At 35.0% G+C, this 20,695-nt stretch overlaps 1 protein-coding gene across 10 annotated transcripts in view; it reads left to right on the top strand.

The window, feature by feature from the left end:
• Positions 1 to 20,695, top strand: part of PDK3 (pyruvate dehydrogenase kinase 3) — a 72,194-nt gene that overhangs the window by 41,992 nt on the left and 9,507 nt on the right. For 7 of the 10 annotated variants that reach the window (XM_087938194.1, XM_026721316.2, XM_087938191.1 and 4 more), the window contains 5 exons: positions 3,899 to 3,988; positions 8,993 to 9,070; positions 9,576 to 9,652; positions 11,599 to 11,700; positions 12,196 to 12,306. In XM_087938194.1, coding sequence (XP_087794320.1) covers positions 3,899 to 3,988; positions 8,993 to 9,070; positions 9,576 to 9,652; positions 11,599 to 11,700; positions 12,196 to 12,306 — 458 coding nt within the window. Of the gene's footprint in view, positions 1 to 2,916; positions 2,932 to 3,898; positions 3,989 to 8,992; positions 9,071 to 9,575; positions 9,653 to 11,598; positions 11,701 to 12,195; positions 12,307 to 20,695 lie in introns of all 10 variants that reach the window. The other 3 variants (XM_087938196.1, XM_087938195.1, XM_087938190.1) reach the window with 2 other exon arrangements.

Genomic DNA, 20,695 nt, shown 5'->3' with positions numbered 1-20,695 from the left:
AGGAGAAGTAACCAAGCCAGGACTGCTGGGGCTTTCATGACTCCCAGCCTGCTGACAGCAGCCATGACTGCAAGCCCTGCTGCAGCACAAATTTCCATCCATCTGAACTTCTTTCTCAACAGTTCTATGGAAATAAGGACCTTCTACTCAGTGGGGTCGTCCCATCCGGCTAGCCATCTCACTTTCCATTTGCCACTGACCACATTGATCCCAGAAGGGAGAAGAAGGTCTTTGGCCTCCACTGCCTTGCCCACATTTGTTGCCCAGTGGGTCTTCGGCTCTTGATATGGGGTGTCCCTCACGTGCTTTGGACTTGGCTGGCTGCTCAGACTTCTCAGTCTTTGGTTTTGGACACACACCATCTGGATACTCTCCTGAATTGGTGCTGGCTCTTCCTCTGCGGGGCCTCAAACTTCTCTGAATCTTTGCTCATAGCCAGCATCTTGGGGCTGACCTCCTGGCTTACTTGCATTCCTCATTTCTTTCCCAAACCTTCCTTACATTCCAATTCCTTCCCTATCCCCTCATTACAGTTGTCTGGTTGCAAGCGAAGGTGTGTAATGAATTAACCATGGCAAGTAACCAGTAATGAAATGTCATTTCAGATGTCTTCTGAATCATTGTTTTCAAAGCCTTTGGATCAGTTCTTGAACCTTCACTAACAATTACCATGTTTAGATACGTGATATCTCTTTTTAAATACTTACTCATTTGTATATTTTAACTAGTGCATTTTTTCTGATGTATCACAAGAGACTGATTTATTTTTTTTCTGTTAGCTGCTACCTTAACTCTTAATGGTTCAAGGAGCCAAATTTAATCTTTAGTTGATATTTTAGAATGTGGGAAATTGCTTTGGCTGAATTTTTTTAAAAATGGGGAAATGGTAATATTGGTATGTGTACAAGCCTGAGCTACAGATATTCTCTTCTATCAGCATTGGATATGTTATTCATTTTATTAATAATGCTTTTTCTAGGAATTGATTCTCATTAATTTTGGATATAGATATCGAATATGGATATTTTAATTGTTTGTATTTCTAAAGAACAAACGTGTATGTTTGGATTTGTATTCCGAATTAATATTTCTGAGCATTCTTTGTGTGTGTGTGTGTGCATATGTGTTCTACCCATCCCAGGTTGACTAAACGAATAAATAATTTATCCTTAATAGCATAAATAAATAAAGCTACCCTCTGCAATTCCAAGTATGGATCAGGAAATATTTGAATAGGGCAATGTGAATTTATGCATGCACATTCTGAAATAAACACTATTGAATTTAAGAATAGTGAATCCACCTCAGTTGACATTTTTTATTAGACAGTTTAATCAATCAATACAATTATCATCATGACTTAGCAATAATAAATGGCTTTAAGTGAATACATTTAGATTTCCAGCCCAACTTTCCAAAACTGCCCTACCCGAGCCAAGGATGACCTTAAAGTAGAAGAGGGAATAAAGAAAGATAATATTGAAGAAATGATGAGATAGAATAATTAAAGAAGGCATGCTAAAGGATGGACAAAATAAAATAATCACAAAAATTAAAATAATGTCAAAGAAACTGGTGTATAACAGTACAGTTATCTTGCATTGAGTTATCCCACATTGAATTGTCCCATTGTGAGTTGTCCCGCTAGGGTGAGATGGCCAAGGTGAGTCAGCCAGGACAAGTTGTCTTAGACCGGGATAGCAATGAAGATTATGGAAATGATAGTCAGATGCCCCAATGTATCTTTTTTAACAAAGATCAGAACAGCAAAAGAAGTAGTTTTCCCTGTGACACTCTATCAATGTGAAAGTTGAACTTCAAACAAAGAATAGAAAAAAGACTGGCATTTTTGAACTTTGCTTTTTGAGACGACTCTTGAAAATACCCTGAATAATAAAATAAAAAATACAAAAATAAAAAATAAACAAATTGATCCTAGGACAAATCAATTCAGAGGACAACCAAGAGCAAGATAGTTGGACTTAATTACAATGGTGAAGGATTCACAGTTGGAGGATGTAAAGGCCAAGGCTTGGGACAGATCATCCTTGAAAATGTCAGTCTGTGTGCTCTTTAAGAGTTAACACTGACTTGATGACACATAAATCATTAAAATATAGGTATGGTTTGCTTAAGGTGGTTATGCAATTATATATGTGCCTATATATGAAAGAATGTTATTTCCCAAGGAGAAAAGTAGCAAGTGTGCATGCAAAATCTACAAAATAATTTGTGAAGGATGCCCAGTAAAGTGTTTGCAATATTTTGAATGAAAAAGTTTAAGAGGTGATGCAGAGGCATATATGTGAAGTGTGGCATTATTCTGGACAGGGACCGTACAGATCAGATTTTGTTTTTATAAAATTATATTAATATTTTCTTCCAGCTTGTATAGTATAGTATAGTATAGTATAGTATAGTATAGTATAGTATAGTATAGTATAGTATAGTATAGTATATGGTTTGCTGTATATTTGTTTGCTTAGAGAAAGTATTTGATAAATTATTTTTGATATCTGGAATAAATATGAACTTGAAGGTTGGTTGCTGAATACAATAAGAGTGATAATGGAATAAAGCACACATGATGTTCTGCAGAGAATAAGACATCCCCATGATCATATATAAATGAATAAGGAAGCTTGGGATGATAGAAGTGTATGTGGATGAAGCCATTATTTGGCTGAGAATCTGAATGAGTTGGAATAAGTATTAGCTAGATGACATAATTTTATTGCCTCTATGAAGGACTCATGTGGAGATAGTGGTGTGGAGTGAAGAAAAAAGTTGAACGAAAAGGCAGTGTGTGATGCTGTGTATAACTGAGGGGAAAGCTGTTTCCTTTTCTTATGCTTTACTTTTTTTTGTCTTAACATTTCTTACTCTTTTTTCTGTACTCTTGCTTACCCCCCAAAGGGAATAGCATGATCGGTATGTATGTATGTACTCAGGTAATTGTAGGTTGTCTTACCCTCCCAAGTGGAAATTAAGTAGGCCATAACTATATCAGTTTTACGAACTTAAGTAAGTTTGATCTGAAGGCTACTTATTAAGATGTTCTGTAAGACCATTTTATTTTAAAAACAGAAATATAAGGGTGAAATGGTATTTAATAAAACACAGCATTGGCAAAGCCCTGTGAGATTTGTGCTGCTTGACATAAAATAATGATTTAAGTATTTTTCATTAAGTGTACATAAAACTAATCTTAATTTTTCCAGATGATAGGTTTACTACCTGTATGAATTAAATCACAGAGTTAGGTAATAGATACGACTTCAACAGTGTGTGCATTTATTGTAATTATGTACTCTATGTTTAGTATTAAATACTATTCCACCTCTAGCTTTATTGATATGATCATTTAATTCTTTTAAAATTTATCAAGCTGTTTTGGGCACTGTATAGATTTTGGGGTAATTGTGTATAAGTCTACTAAGAAACAAGATCCACAGAAGCTTTCTCTCAGTTTTTCCTGGTGCTAAATCTCAAAACCAAGAGATTGTGAGTGTTTTTGAGGAGCATAAGGGACATTTCATATGATTGTTCATGACATGTGTAAAAGATTGAGCAAAGGGGATCGGATCCATTCAATACAACCTGCAGTTAGGCTAATCTGTATTGTAGTACATTGTATGCAGGAAGTAAAAGTCTAAGTAGTGCTTCCGTACTAAAGAAAAAAGCATAGTAGTTGTTACCAGGGTACATTTTGTCTGTACAAGGATTTCTTTGCAATCATTGGAAACACATTTTAATATTAATAATTTATTAATGGTAATATTTACTTTATGAAGGATTTTTAACAAGGTTTGTTTTTCCTTTGCATGAAATAGAAACCTATGTTTTTTTATTCTTTAAAAAATAATAGTATTTCAGTTGATTCTTTTTATCTTCATAGCACTGCTTTTTGGTGGAGTCACCAATCCTGCTCATCCAAAACATATTGGGAGCATTGATCCTACTTGTAATGTGGCTGATGTAGTAGAAGGTAAAAGTAAAAATAATATTGCTTTGCCTTTCAAATGTTCATTTCATCTGTTTCTGATCATAATGTCAGTAGTTATATTCGTTTTCATCAAAGCAAATTTGTTTCTTTCTGTAGTTTAATAGCTTGATCTTTGCATTATTGATGTTAACCATAGTTAAAAATCAGTCATGTTCTTTTTTCCCCCCCAAAAAAAGTTTTATTGAGTAAATTGTTAAAAACATTGGACGTGGTGTGATTGTCCTGACAATCCTGTTTGTCATCCATGTTATGGCATAGAATACATGTTTATATGCATTCATAAATTTATACAATATTTTCTATTTCTAATCATTCGTTCTGCCAACCCTACTTACTTTTGATTCTAGATCCCTCCTTTTTTCCCACCATTGATAGAATTTATCCCATACTTTATAATATTCTGTCTCATCTTTTATCTTTCATTTCCAAAATTAATGTATCCATCTCAGCATAAGTCCTTATCGTTTTTATTACTTCACTTTCATTAGGAATTTCTTTATCTTTCCACTTTTGAGCAAAGGCTAGCCTTGCTGCCATGATCATGTGTATTATTAAATAAATCACCATCTCCTGAAGCCACCTCTGAATTCTATGCCAAAACTCCTGGGTTTTTTCTACATTTCTACCATGTGTGGTAATATGATCTATATTCTTGGGTACATTTCCAACAGTTCGGTGATATATTTTGATACATTTTGGCCAGTTTTGCTGGAGGAAGTTGCCATCTATAAACCATTTTATATAGATTTTCCTTATACGATGCGGCCAATGTTATTATTTTATTTCTCTCGCATAAAGTTTGCCATTTATCCAAATTAATACCTGACCAATTACACCCCAGAATTCTAAAGGAGCTGGCAGATGTCATCTCAGAACCACTGTACCACATCTTTCAAAAAATCTGGAGCACCGGGGAACTACCAGAGGACTGGAAAAGAGCTAATGTGGTTCCCATCTTCAAAAAAGGGGGAAAAAACAGACCCAGGAAACTACAGGCCAATCAGCCTAACATCAATATCTGGAAATATACTGGAAAAGATAATAAAAAAACAGATCTGCCAACATCTACGAATGAGTAAAGTAATAACTAGCAGTCAGTATGGCTTTGTGAAAAGCAGATCATGCCATACCAGTCTAATTTATTTTTTTCTTTTTAAATTTTAAAAAAGTACTTTATTGAAATTCAAAACATTAAAAAGTTTACAAAAATTCAAAACATTTAAAAAATTATAAAAATTTATATAATAGAAGATGTGTCAATATCTTTTAGCATTGTTTTTTGACAGTACAATAAATACAATACATACAATTAATACTTGACCAGTTATTCATAGTGGTGCTAATGCTAATTCACAGTGCCTTAATAATATTGATAAGTGATTTATGTATATAGGTCAAAAGAGAAAAAAGTCATATTAACACTAAGTACATATATATATCTAAAAAGAGAAAAATCAGAGATAAATGTACATAATAATAGTCTATGTACTGTGCTCTCTATTCCATAGCCATAAGAGAAGATATGTTATATATATTTCAGTATACAATATAAGTATAACTACATATATGTTATAAATTAAATATGACTATTTACCTAGATCTCCATTTTCTGGCAATTTCTTGATTTCAACAGTTTCTCGTTGGTCCTGCCTATATACCAATATTCCAATTTTATTTCCTGCCTATATACCAATATTCCAATTTTATTTCCTCTTTTAATCTATATTTTTCATGTTTTACTGTCTACCGATTGATACCAAATTTTCTAAATTGAGTAAAATGATAATTCTTTATCATTTAATTTCATTGTGAGTCTATCCATCTCTGCACAATCCAGAATTTTATGAATTATAACTTCATCAGATGAAATGGTAGACATCTTCCAAGTCTGCGCTAGTGCAATTCTTGCCGCCGTTATTATGTGTATAATCAGATAGTGAATCTTTTTTGGGTTTTAATCTTTAATGATTCCCAGGAGAAATAATTCCGGTTTACATTCCAATCTGCAATGGATAATTTCCTCTAACCGTGTTTGTATCTTGGTCCAATATTTTTTAATTTCTGGGCATAGCCACCAGATGTGGAAGAAGGTGCTTGTGTTCTCTTACACTTCCAACAATTTGGGTTCAGCTTAGGGTACATTTTTGCCAGTCTGGATGGCGCCAAATGCCAACATTTTATATAAATTTTCTTTATATGCGACCAACTTTGTCAAGGAAACATCTTTATGCCAGATTTTTTCCCAATCTTCTGGATCAATATTATGTCCAAAGTTTTTAGCCCAGGCTAACATGGGTCCTTTAACGATTTTCTCTTCTAAGTCAAAATTTAATACATAATTGTAGATTTTAGATATTTTTTCTTCTGGTCCTAGCAATAATTTATCTAGCTGGGTTTCTTCTGTTTCAAATCTTTTTTATACCTTGTCTGTACTTAAAGGTACGGCCACCAATCTGTAAATATTCCCTGTGTTTCTAATTCTTGACTTGTTTTAAGTCTTCCTTGATTATCCAAAATTTGGTAATATTTGACTTTTTTACTGATATCCAAAGTATTTGGGTGGATCATTGCCTCCATGGTGGACAACAACCTGGAATTTTGGTATAATGTTCCTTCCTAATTTCTTCCCAAATAATTATCAATGGATACCAGTCTTATTTCATTATTTAACATAGTGATTAAATTAGTAGACCAGCAAAATACTGTGGACATAATATACTTTGACTTCTGCAAGACATTCAACAAAGTAGACCACAACCTACTTCTTGGCAAGCTAGAAAAAAGTGGGATAGATAACATCACCACGAGATGGATTTGTAACTGGGTGACTAACCATACTCAATGAGTAGTGGAGGGAAGAAGTAAGCAGCGGGGTGCCACAAGGTTCCATCTTAGGCCCAGTACTCTTCAATATCTTCATAAACAACTTAGATGAGGGAATAGAAGGGGAACTTACCAAATTTGCAAATGATACTAAGCTGGCAGGAATAGTTAACACCCAAGTAGAAAGGCTCAAGATCCATCTGGATCTTGACAGACTTTAACAATCTAATAAAATGAAATTCAATGTAGAGAAAAGTAAAGTCTTACATTGAGGCAAGAAAAATCATATGCAAACATATAGACTGGATGAAACCAGGCTGAATAGCAGTAACTGTGTGGGGCGTCTTGGAGTCTTAGTGGACAACCAGTTAAATAAGAGCCAGCAGTGTGTGGCAGCAGCCAAAAAAGCCAACACAATCCTATGTTGCGTTAACAGAGGGATTCAATCAAGATCAAGTGAGGTACTAATACCACTTTATAAAGCCTTAGTAATACCACCCCTAGAATACTGCATCCAGTTTTGATCACCACACTATAAAAAAGATGTTGAAGCTCTAGAAAAAGTGCAGAGAAGAGCAACCAGGATGATTAAGGGACTGGAGACTAAAACATATGAAGAATGGTTACAGGAATTGGGCTTGGCCAGTCTATTGAAGAGAAGGACCAGGGAGACGTGATAAGAGTGTTCTGGTATTTGAGGGGTTGCCACAGAGAGGAAGGGGTCAAGCTATTTTCCAAGGCACCTAAAGGCCAGACAAGGAATAATGGATGGAAAGTGATCAAGGAGAAATTCAACCTAGAAATAAGGAGAAATTTTCTGACAACAACCAACCAATGGAACACTTGCCTTTGAAAGTTGTGGGAGCTTCATCACTGGAGGCTTTCAAGAAGAGGTTGGACAGCTATTTGTCAGAAATGGTATAGGATCTCCTGTTTGGGCGACGGGGTGGACTAGATGACATACAAGGTCCCTTCCAACTCTGTTAAACTGTAAGACCCATTAGGTCTTATTTTCGGAGGAAGTTGATTTTGTTGCTGCTTGCCTGCGCCCTCCCACCATCTGCTTGTCCCACCAACAGCTTATAGAGCTTCCCAGGGCAGACACACCTTTCACCTGGATGGAGAAATGACAGGGACTTTAAACTGCTTGTGTTTAGCTCAGTTTCAAAGTACCCTGTTTGCAAACAGAGGAAGTTTCGAGTCTCCCTCTGGGCGAAAAGTGCACAGTAGAGCCAGGCTGAGGCACAGGCACAGGGGAGTGGAGGGAGACGATCCCAACATGCCTCCCACTCCATCCCACTGTGTCTCGGCTTGCCTGCAGCTGCACTGGGGCAGGCCCCAAGCAGGATGTCAACATTGCCTGCATCCGCCTGCTGCCACTGCTGCCATGCAAGCCTCACGCAAGCCTCCTGTAGCCAGGCAGCTGCAAAGCACGTCTGGATCACCTATCCCCCCCCCACCTCCATGCTCGAACTTATCTGCTGTGCCAAAGACACTGTCGGCCCCTGTGCGCTTACCGTCTCTTGTGCTGGCCACGCCCATTCCCCCATTTTTGGAGTAGGCCTTATATTTGGCCTACCCCAAGAAGTCAGTCTAGGGCTTATTTTTTTTGGGTGGATCTTATTTTTTGGAAAAACTGTTTTCATGAAAGGTGCAGGAATAGCTTTGAAATTTGAAGCTTTTATTAGCATGTGCATTTTTGGTTCTTAAATTGGGCTGTGCAATCTTACATATACCTAATAAAGAATTGTTCCCATTGACTTTAATAGAATTTATTATTCAGGTAAGTGTGAGTAATATCATATATTACATTTTTTTAATGTTATGAAAGTTTAGCTTTCTTGTCTGACACAGATACCTTTTTAATGCCAGACAGAAAACAAGTTTTAAAGTAGCATTAAATACTGTGGAATCCAAAAGGAATTTCATTCATGCATCCTTCATTCATTCATTCATTCATTCATTCATGTATTACTCGCTTCTCCCTTAACAGATTTAAAATAAAGATATTAGGAGATTCAATTATGCATCACTCACATTACGTGGATTCTTATAGATTTTGTTTAAAGAGGAGGAGACCTTGCAGTTTCTAAATTTGCAGTATATAATATACTATTATTTACTCACAATCACATGATATATATTGTTTCTCTTCCTTAACAGATGCCTTTGCAACTGCCAAGATGCTGTGTGAGCAGTATTATCAAGTAGCACCTGATTTGGAAATTGAAGAATTTAATGGTACAGATATAGATATGATTGCTTTTTAATATTAAGTATCTGTCAATGTATGGATTGCAAAAAATCATTATTTAAGTGAAAACTAATTGCTGAATTCATTTTTAGCTGAGAACTGTGTCACAGATTTCTTTAGTGCAGAAAATACTTTTCCTTCCATTCCACCATTTTTCTTTCGGATTTGATTTGATTGATTGATTGCTTATGTGTCATTCAGTTGGTAACAACTTAGCAACCACATGCATTTTCTCCAGGAGAATCATGTCCTCAGCTTGGTCCTTCAGCTCCTATGATGGTGCAGCCATTACTGCTTATTTAAAACCATTCCCTTGCTTCAGGTTGTCCATATCTCTTTCCTTGAATCTTTCCTAGTATTATAATCTTCTTTGAAGAGCTAATTTAATTTTTAGCTGTTGTACATTTCTAGTAAATAATAAAAACCAGAAGATTTACAGTTGTTTGTGTTAACTTTAACTTTAATTCTCAAAAGTTTTATTTGTTTTTTTAGCTAAAGCACCAGGCAAGCCCATTCAGGTTGTCTATGTACCCTCACATTTGTTTCATATGCTTTTCGAATTGTTTAAGGTGAGTAAAATAATATCAGGGGAAGGGGATAAATATTTGGCTTATTTTTGAGTTTGCCAGAAATGTTATCATGCTTCACCCTGAATATAGTTGTAGGTACAACTTCGGACAACTTTGTAAACAACTTTTATCCAAAGGTACAACTTTGGAAACAACTTTGTGTTTGATGGCAAATTGTGCATGCTAATTAAAAGTCAAACTTCAGCAACAGATTTTGACAACATGGGAAAACCTTTAAATACTAAATGTTTTTCTATCTGAAATTGGAAAATCACATCTTCTATTTTATTTATTGTTATTTCATGAAAATAATTAATATCAGATTGTCCATGGAATGGATGAATGAAGGTTGCAAACCTCACCTCCAAGAAGTTATTTGAGTCTTCACATCTTGCCCCTACTTTCTGCTGTGGAATAGTGACTTGGTAATTCCTAATTTTCAGGGGATGCCCCATCTTGGCATCCACTTTTTAAATCCTGGTATTTAAAAGCATATGGCTTTCATACCTTATTTTCCTTTTTCTGATGATTAAAAGGCAAATCTAAATTAATTCCCATAATACAATCTCCTGATCACATGGCATCAAGGTGTAGTTAGAGGTATCAGCCTACCCCTGGAATATAAAGTAATAAGAAAGTAAAATGATCTCAACATTAAATTTAAAAATAATAATAACTTTGAATATCTAATTTTAGATAAAGAAATGTTACTTCATGTTAAAGTAAATAAATATGCCAATTATATTAGATTGATCATGTGGCACAAAAGAAGTGGATACATTTTTCTGCCGAAATAGCTCTGCCACTTGGAGTCTGAATTTCTGCCATTTTGAATGGGGAAAACCCTGGGAAATGAATCGTGTCTGGATTAGAGCAGTTGTAAATTTATCCTATTGTGAGTGGACAGCATTTTCCTTTAAGGGCACCTCCACAAAAAACCATTGTTCAATCTGGACACTTTAGACAGTAATACACAATGCAACCTTGTCTTTTGGGGGAAGATTATTGAGGCTTCAGATTTGGAAAAGTTGATTATCTGGGCCTGTTTATTCAGGTTTCGAGGTCAGAGGTCTAATATGGATAAGAAAAGGATTGCTATTGTGAATAACATCTGATGAGACTAGGATCAATGAGTACAATCCACTTGGTTTACTCTGTAGACTTAGCCAGGTGTCTGCTATATTATATTAAATTTTCTAACTGAGGTGATCTATAAATCCTGTCAAATAAATAAATAGATATCCATAAACAAAATTTTGGAGATTGCACGAAGAAAGAAATATCAACATTTCAATGAAAATTCCTTTGAGATTTGTTAATTATTTTCTTAGAATTAATACTGAAAGTATCTTTTCAAATTTTTAGAGTTCTTTTTCCCCTATGAAAGCTGACACTTGAAATTAAAGCTCTTGGAAATATTTTTTCTCTTTTCTCAACCTTGGTCCAGCAAATTTTGTCCTGTTTTAAAAGTAGAGCAACTTAGAGCAATATTTTATATACTTTAAACAGAAGAATGGGGTGGGGTATCTTTCTAGAGACATGACAAAGGATATCTCTCATGAACACATGGATTATATGCCTACAGCTATTTGCCAAGGAGCTGGCTGATTGCTCACAATCCAGATTGAGCTCCAATTCAAAAATACAATTACATTAATAAGTTTAGGCTTCTATTTTAATTGTAGTAATTTTTGCACAAAGAAATATGCTCCTTTCTTAACAAATACATACTTTTTGCATGACAAGAAAAAACATTTACAAAGTGTCATTATACACTTGAATATAATGAAAACATTCAGGTTACTGTCTTCTTTTTAAAATTTTGTATAAATGATAGAGAAGTTCATAGTATTAAAAGATGACCAGAATTTGTAAATTTTTCTGGTGTTATTACTAATATGAATTAAGCGTCTTTAAGAAGTTAAAAGTTTTGCTTCAAATTGCAGAATTCAATGCGAGCTACAGTGGAGCTACATGAAGGTAAATGTAAAAGCTATCCATCAATTAAAACTTTAGTCACTTTGGGAAAAGAAGACCTATCAATAAAGGTAAATAATAAGCTAAAATGTAAAAAAAAATCTTGTTTTATTTGTTAACTGAGGTAGAAAACAACTGTATATGTTGAGTAAGTTCCTTTGTGAAAAATGTATTTAACATAAAAGGGAACACAGGTTGAGAAATTTTTATGACAAGATATAGGTTAATTTTCTCTTAGATAAAATTTTATTTCAAATTATTATGATTATTTGGCTCTCTGAATATTTATTGACACATTCATTGTAGTTTACGATGAATTAAGCAGGCTTTTCTAACATGGGCCACCTGCTTTTCAGTACACTATAGTTAGGATTGTGTTTATCAATATAGGGAGGCTAGATATTAGACTTACTTCATGAATGATGAATTTATGTTTTGGAATTGCTGCATCTCAGTCTCTCTACTCTAGATCTGTAAATCTACATTGGAAATTGTAGACAAAAATGGTGTTCTGTTAGTTCCTTGAAGGACATTCGGTTATATCAATTTCTGGTTTTATTCTATAGATAAGTGATAAAGGTGGTGGTGTACCTTTGAGAAAAATAGATCGTCTTTTTAATTATATGTATTCAACTGCTCCCAGGCCTAATTTGGAGCCATCAAGAGCTGTACCTCTGGTAAGTTCTTTTCTGCAAGCTAAAATGTTCCCCGGATTGTTTTTCAACATAAAGCACATTAAGAGAATAATCGTTTGTAATATGAACACAAGCTCGTCACTTGAGATGTTGTCATAATAACACATACATAACAGAGTCTAAATTATAGGGTATTAATGTTTAGGTTATTAATGTGTTGTTAAACTTAAAATCAATATATGGGATATGTAGTAAAAACATACTTTAAAAAATTGAAAAGTGTAATACCTAATGTTTGCCATCCATTCTACAGATACTTAGTTTTAGCCTTCATAGGGTTGGCAAAAGAAACATAGCAATAGTAGTCCAGTAACTCTCATGTATTCCTATAGAATTCTTTCTGACTTTTTTATATTTTGTATTTTTTATCAGCTGTCAAACTCATGCATCAGTTTATATAAATCACTGTTTGTATAACAGGAATGTGATTACTTTCCATGTTGCCATTTCCATACATTTCATGAAAACAGTATGCTCACAATTTTCAGTTGTGCTGAACATGAATTCTGTGACTTTGTTTCGGTACTGGGGAAAATAGTAGAATTTAAAATAAGAAACAGCCTTGAACTGTTTGAATAAAATCCTTGGTGGAGTACCATTCAGTAAGCATTCTGTTTCATGTAGTTTAATAAAAATGCAATTAAAAACGCTATACAAGCCATCATCGGGAATGGATGGATGGATGGATGGATGAATGAATGAATGAAAACACACACACACACACACACACACACACACACACACACACACACCAGGAACAGGAAGTACCTCAGGAGCAGATAAAAGTAAATCCTAGAAGAGGCAGGAAATGCGTCACAAAACAATGGAGATGAATGCTAGAGAGGAATAAAGCTGCATACAAGGCAGATATAACACCTGTAACATTTTCCCCTTTTCATATTTACATTGTAAAAGTTCAGATGAGAATCAGTACCAATACTTTCTACAGATTAAGTGTATCGGGTGGTTGTGAACATCTGCCAATATGGGTGAGGCAGACATAATACCTGTAACACATTCATGTGAAAGTGAAGTCAGAATAGTTAAACTATCTAGTGAAATGGATATTTATACATTTTGAACTTATCCTTCTAACTCTCCCTCTTACGTTTTTAAATAAGTAATATTAGTAGCACAAATACCAAATTTGAATGTTTCTAAAGGACTTTTAAGTTCTTTAACTTAAATTATTCATAATTCTAGTTGAGTTGTCAAATAAATACAATCACCTTTATATAGCACATATCTGCAATATTACACAACCTATTATGGAAAAATGGTTGGTTAAATTGACAGATCTTGCTGAGATGGATAAACTAACACTTGTTTTTGTTGATTTCCAACAAAAAAAGTATATATTACTTCATAAATGGGCAAGAACTTTTGTAAATTTTTAAAATCTCTGAATTCCTTTTTTAAATATAAAAAGATTTCTTTTTTTTTTTCAATTTTCAATTATTTTTTCAATTAAAAATTAGAAAACAGTTGGGGGACTTCCGGGTTGCCGGGCTTCGGCGACAGCAGGGATTCGCATTTCTCCGCGATCCCTGCTGTGCTCGCTGTCTTGGTGCCTCCGATCCAGACGGATCTGGAGGATAAGGCTGCCCTGTAGAGGCAGCCGAAGATAGGGAGGATCTGGGAAGGGGTTTGTGGGTGTCGCAGACCCCCTCCTCACCCAGCTTAACCTCCTTTTCTCAAGGCGGTGCAGCGGCGGTCAGTGATGGCCGCCACAAAGAAGCCAGCAGCTGGAAAAGATTGTGCTGGAGGAAGAAGGAGAAGGAAGATTCAAAAGTGAAAGTGCTGGCTGTGCCGGGAAAATAACAGCTTCTAAAATCCTGGAGTGGAATTGTTTATTGCCTGAAAGATACATTGTTTCCCTAAGAAGAGAAGAGCGGCGGAGAAAGCTGCTAAGGGAAAACTTTTTTTTTTCTACTTACTCTCCCACCCCACAGAAACATTAAATGCAAAACTGGAAAATACATTGGGCACCGAAGGTATTTTAACCTGAAAGCTATCAGAGAAAGGACTTTGGACTTAACAACCTCAGAAATTGGAAAGCCCGCATTGGAGGTATGGATTTCTGAGCATTTAAAGGGAAATTGTTGTTGTAAGTGGTGGGAGAGGAAAAAAAACTTTTTGGAGCAGAGCTTGAAAAAGGAGGAGACTGCCTAGAATTTTAAAGAAAGATACATTTTAATGGGAACCTTTTGATCAATCAGTAACCCCAGAAAGAGAAATTGAAGAAGGTAAAAAAAAAAAAGCATTGAAAGAAACAGTTTATTTGGACTTTTTAGTGACTTTGGAATTCTTTTGGAATTACTCTTGATTAAAAATACTTGGGTGGTTATTTTTGAAGAAGTCTTTCTCTTCATGATGGCATTGCTTTTGGATGAATTAAAAACTCAATACCAAAAATATAAGAAAGAAGAGCAAGATGGAAAAGATTCTTTGGGCACTCTTTTTCAATTTTTAGAAATGGCGGTACGCACTTATGAAAAATTGACTACGCAGCAGGATGACCGGAACAAAGAAGAAGAAGAAGCCATTTTGGATGAGCAATGGGTCTACTTTGGGGAGGAGGAGGAAGAGGAAAAGAAAAAGGGGATCTTAAGGGTAGAGAAAACAATCCAAAAAGAGAAAAATGAGATGAAAGCTGGATATAAGGTTAGAAAACAACAGAAAGTGAGTAAGCAGAAGAAGAAAAGGGAGGAGGAAAGACAATGGGGTAAAAAAGGCAAGGAGAAAAACAAACAAGTGAGAAAGGAGGGGATGAAAAATCTTAATGGTGGGAAGCAAGACTTTAAGAAACAAAATCTATTTAGAGACAATGGGTAAATTTAATTGAAAAAGGGATTCTGGAAGGTACATAAAAGTGTGTTTTTCTATGTGTATTTAGAGTAGAATGTGTATTAGTATGTATGATTTGCTCTTTTATGGTATTTCTGGTGGGTTATAGGCTTACATTTTGTAATTGTAGCATATTTGCTTTTCTTATAAAGTTTTTTGTGTAATTCTAGAATGTACTAACCAGAATTTCAATATAATTTAAGTGTTATATTAAGTATTCTTAAGTTAGGGAAAAGAGTTAAAGGTGTTACTCCAATTAGTGTACAGGAGAAGTATATTTAAAGAAAAAAGATGAATGGATAACTGTAAAAGAACAGACAAAAAATGATAAGTACTATGAATTGTATTGAGATAAGATAAACAAAATATAATTAAGAAAGATAAAAGAGGGAAGAAGTTATATAGAAAATTGAAAATGGTAACAAGATATGGATTGACATATAAAGTAAATATTATTTTTGAATTTGTGTCTATGCGAAGAGTTTTAACCCGGGATTAAGCATCTTTCAGAAATGAGGTTTTTTATGTTCTATGTTATGTATGTTTTGTCTATTGTTTTTTTTTAAAGGCAAAAATTTTGATTAGTAAGAAATATAATCTGGACAATAGAATGAAAAGGAGAAATTGAGATAGGATATGAAGATGAGCAGATAATGTAAATGTACATATTACATTAGGCACGTTTTACTGGTTCTTCCAGAAAGATTCTTTATGTTAATATGCCTTGACTGTTTGTATGTTTTGTAAAGTTAACAAAATCTGTTTTTTTTAAAAAACAAAAACAAAAATAAGTCAGAGGAAAATATAAGTGTGATGATTGAATAAGTAGATAAACTAGAAAAGAAATGTTATTGAATAAGAGTAAAGAGAAATGTGAAATCTGTTAAAGGGAATTTATGTGCCTACATGGAAATGAGATAAACCAGAAAACTGCGATATAAAATAATGTGTTACCTGCTTTGTAAAGATCTATGATGGAAAGCGGTTTTATGTTTTTAATGTTTAATGATGTTTGGTTTTGTTTGTTTCTTGTTAAAATTAATAAAATTGGTTTCAAAAAAAAAATATTCTGGAAAAAAAAATAGAAAACAGTTTACATTTTAATTATTTAGAATTTTTAATTTCTTAACAATCTAAGAGAAAAAAATAAACACAGAAAAAAAGATTTCAAAACAGGGAAGATAGTGATGATTTTTTCAAGATAGAGAACAAATGGCCAAGAATTCTTGTAAACTATTGTAAACTGACATTTTGCAACAGGGAAAATATTTAATTTTTAGAAATCTTTATTTTAAAAAAAAACAAAACAAAGAAAGTCATGGAAATAGAGACTGATACTACACTGGCTTGCAGAGTATGTCATATGTTTCAGTTTATGCCCACAGAAGAACCAGACTATGTATGTATCAAATGTAAACTAGATTAGATGAAATCTGGCTCAAAAACAGTAACTGTGAGAGGGACCTTAGAGTCCTAGTGGACAATCATTTAAACATGAGCCAGCAGTCTGTGGCAGCAACCAAAAAAGGTAATACAATCCTTGGTTGTATAAACAGTGACATACAATCAAAATCATGTGAAGTATTAGTACCACTTTGTAAAGCCTTAGTAAAACCACATCTGGAATACTGCATCCAGTTTTAGCCATCACATTACAAAAAAGATGTTGAGACTCTGGAAAGAGTGCAGAGAAGAGCAACTAAGATGATTAAAGGCCTGGAAATAAAACATGAAGAACGATTGCAGGAATTGTGTATGGCCAGTATAGAGAAAAGAAGGAATAGGGGCAACATGATAGCAATATTCCAATATTTGAGGGGCGGCCACAAAGAATAGGGGGTCAGGTTATTTTCCAAAGCACCAGAAAGCAAGACAAAAAGCAATGGATGGAAACTAATCAAAGAGAGAAGCAACCTGGAATTAAGGAGAAACTTCCTAACAGTGAAGACAATTAACTGGACAATTAACTTAATTAAATCACTGGAAGTTTTTCAGAAAAGACTGGACAGCAATCTTTCTGAAATGGTATAGAGTCTCCTGCTTGAGCAGGGGGGTTGGACTAGAACAGCGGCTGCCAACTGGTGGGCCGCGACCTACTGGTGGGCCGTGAGAAAATTTTGGTGGGCCACCGAGAAATCTCACCCCCAGAGCACCCCCACAAAGCAATTAAACCAGGCTGCGCAGAAACACAAGGCTGCACTGCCCACATGGCCCCCGGGAACCTTCACCGCTCACTTACTCCTTACCCAGTAAACTTGCCTGCTAAATTGCTATTTTTCCTTTTTCCGACCATCATCTGTTCTGCTGTGCCGGGAGATTTAGATTAGCTAGGAAGCAGGAAATAGTTGGATTTCTTGCTTTCTAGCTAGTCTTTAGATCTTCGGCTCAGCACAGCCGAACCTCCCTTAGGACTGAAGGTTTGCTTGCAAGCAAATTCAGTGCAGACTCATGGCAAGCAAATTTGAGAGACTGAGCTAGCCGATGGCAAATAGATCACTGAATGATTCTGTGAGCAACTCAATCTGTCTGCTTTGCCTGATTTTGGGTAAAAGTTGCTCTTTTTTAAAATAAAAAATTCAATATTTACATGCATGATGTGTTGTGAGTTAATTTTGTGAATTTGCTTGCTAGCAAATTTTATGTGACAGACTGAGCTAGCCAATGGCAGATAGATAGATCTCTGAATGAATCTGTGATTCTGTGAGCAACTCAATCTACCTGCCTGCTTTGCCTGATTTTGGGTAAAACTTGCTCTTTTTTATAAAAAAAAATCATTATTTATATAAATATTTCTAATATTTACATACAAGCTATGCCCAGCCAGTCACATGACCACCAAGCCACCCCCACAAATTAAGCCATGCCCACAGAACCAGTTAGTGATCCCTGGGGTCTAAAATTATGAGTTTGGTGGTCCCTGAGGTCCAAAAGGTTGGCGACCCCTGGACTAGAAGACCCCCAAGCTCTCTTCCAGCTCTATTCTGATTGATATTGATTAAAGAAATATATAGTGTAGAATTATGTACTTTTGTTGGTGACTGAACACTTCTAGTGGTTTTATTCAAAAATGAAAAAATGAACTTGTGACTTACAGCTTTGATGAATAGACAGGATAGATTATATAGATAGTCCTCAATTTACAACCATCCATTTAGTGACCATTCAAAGTTACAACAGTACTGAAAAAAGTGACATGGCCATTTTTCAAATTTACAACCGTTGCAACATCCCTATATTCATGTGATCAAAATTCAGGCATTTTGCAACTGGCATGTATTTATAACAGTTGTACTGTTGCAAGGTCATCTGATCACCATTTGTAACTTCCCAGCTGGCTTCCAACAAGCAAAGACAATAGGGGAAGCCAGACTCACTTAACAACTGCATGATTCGCTTAAGAAGTGCAGTGATTTACTTAATAACTGCAGCAAAAATGTCATAAAATGACTTTAACACCTCCCCTGCCAAATTTTGGGCTCCATTGTGGTTGTAAAGGCTACTTGTAGAAAATTATAATAAAACTTTAGAGAGAGAAGTTAAAATATAATTTTATTTACAGCTGCTGTGAAATATATTGGAAGAATATTATATCAGCATAGCTGATTTATTACTGACCATAATAAATTGTAATCTAATTAAACCTTTGGAACCTGTCCTTTCTTTTCTATTGTAGATACAAAACTGTTAGGCTGTTTAATAGATGCAGATGCAATGTGCACAATGATCAATGCAGAAGCCATAAAAGAGATTTGGGTTATTCATGTGAAATAATTGCAGTAGGAAACGCAGAATCTGGACTGGAACCTAAGTTGCTGAGATTTGTTCTTTGTTACGTATGTTTGAACGTTTAAGATAGACTCTGTGCTGTGAGGAATCTTCATTTTATCTATTATGCAATAGTTTGTAAAAATGGTTCAAAATAAAATACAATCATGTAGAATAATTTTTCTTGCATCTCTAGATGGCACTCGATTCATAACATATAAAAGAGAACATGCAGCAGCAATAAGTAGAACAAGTGATTTGGAGAAAATGACAGAAAAATATGTATTTTTTTAAAAAAATTAGGATACTAGCAAAGTCTTCGAAAAATATTATGTTGAGATTGTTAGCTGGCATTCAAATAAAATAATTGTACTTTTCCCTAGAAATAAACCTGACTATTACAGTCATAAAAATAAAAAGCTATTGGTATATTATTTAGAAAGAAGAGACCCAGTTTCAAAATGTCTCTGAACCATAAATCTTAACTGGAATCGGAGTGACCCACTTTGTGATTGTCAGGGTATGGGAGAGCACTGCTTGTAATTTAAAAATGATGTTAATATAGATAAGATATGGATGAAATTCAGAATTTGTGACTAGAAAATAACTTAATGCTGTTCTGAGAATTAAAAAGGTATTTGAAAGCCACCACTTGTCAATTCCATGTATTTATAATAAGGCCTCAATTTAATAGACTTATAGGAGGAAAGGAGTGTCCATTAGAGCTGATATATCTTTAATGTGACTGGGATTCTATGGTACATATGTTGCAGATAACAGATAATCAAAGTTGGAAGGGACCTTATAGGTCACCTAGTCCAACCCCCCGCCCAAGCAGGAGACCCTACACCATTTCTGACAAATGGCAGTCCAATCTCTTCTTAGAGGTCTCAAGTGATGCGCTCCCACAACTTCTGAGGGCAAGCATGTTAGGAATGTAAGTCACCTAACAGTTGGGTTGGAAAATATATAAACTAGGATAGACATTTTAATACTGTCTCTTTAAGGGAATGCTAAAATTGTAATTGGGTGTGGTTCCTCAAATGGCCAAAAGATGGAGCCAGAAACCTGGGTTCTGTTCTGTTGTTGCTGACGGTGTTGCTGTTCATGCATTGACTGTTGCTGATCATCGTTAGTCTTGGATTTGATGTAAGTCTGTTACTGAACTGTTTTTGATACTGGACTTTGTTATTAGGTTATCTCTGGACTGAAAACTGACTGCTTTAACTGTGAATGATTTGGACTGTTTATTGAACTTTGCTTAACGGTTTTACTGGAAGTAAAAACCTACATTTTACTATACAGTGTATCTGTGTGCTGGTTGTGTGTTATTCTTCACCACTCTCACTACGTCTTCCTGTGTGCACTCATTCTCCTAATGGCGAATTACCTCAACAAAGCTGTTCCATTGGTTGATCGTTTTCACTGTCTGAAAGTTTCTTCTTATTTCCAGGTTAAATCTCTCCTTGTTCAGTTTCCATCCATTATTCCTTGTCTGGCCTACAGGCGCTTTAGAAAATAGCTTGACCCCTTCCTCTCTGCTTCTCAAATATTGGAAGACTGCTATCATGTCTCCCTTGGTCCTTCACTTCACTAGACTAGACAAGCCCAGTTCCTGTAACCATTCTTCATATGCCTTAGTCTCCAGTCCCCTAATCATCCTGGTTGCTCTGTACATTAAAAAAGCAGTTGCCATTTTATGCATGTAATTTTCATTTTTATGTAAAAAGATGCATAGCATAACAAATGCTTTTTGTTC

The sequence above is a fragment of the Pseudonaja textilis genome, chromosome 8 (genome assembly GCF_049901715.1).
Source record: "Pseudonaja textilis isolate UNSWEBS1 chromosome 8, rPseTex1.2, whole genome shotgun sequence".
NCBI lineage: Eukaryota > Metazoa > Chordata > Lepidosauria > Squamata > Elapidae > Pseudonaja > Pseudonaja textilis.
This window is presented reverse-complemented; position numbering and strand designations above follow the sequence as displayed.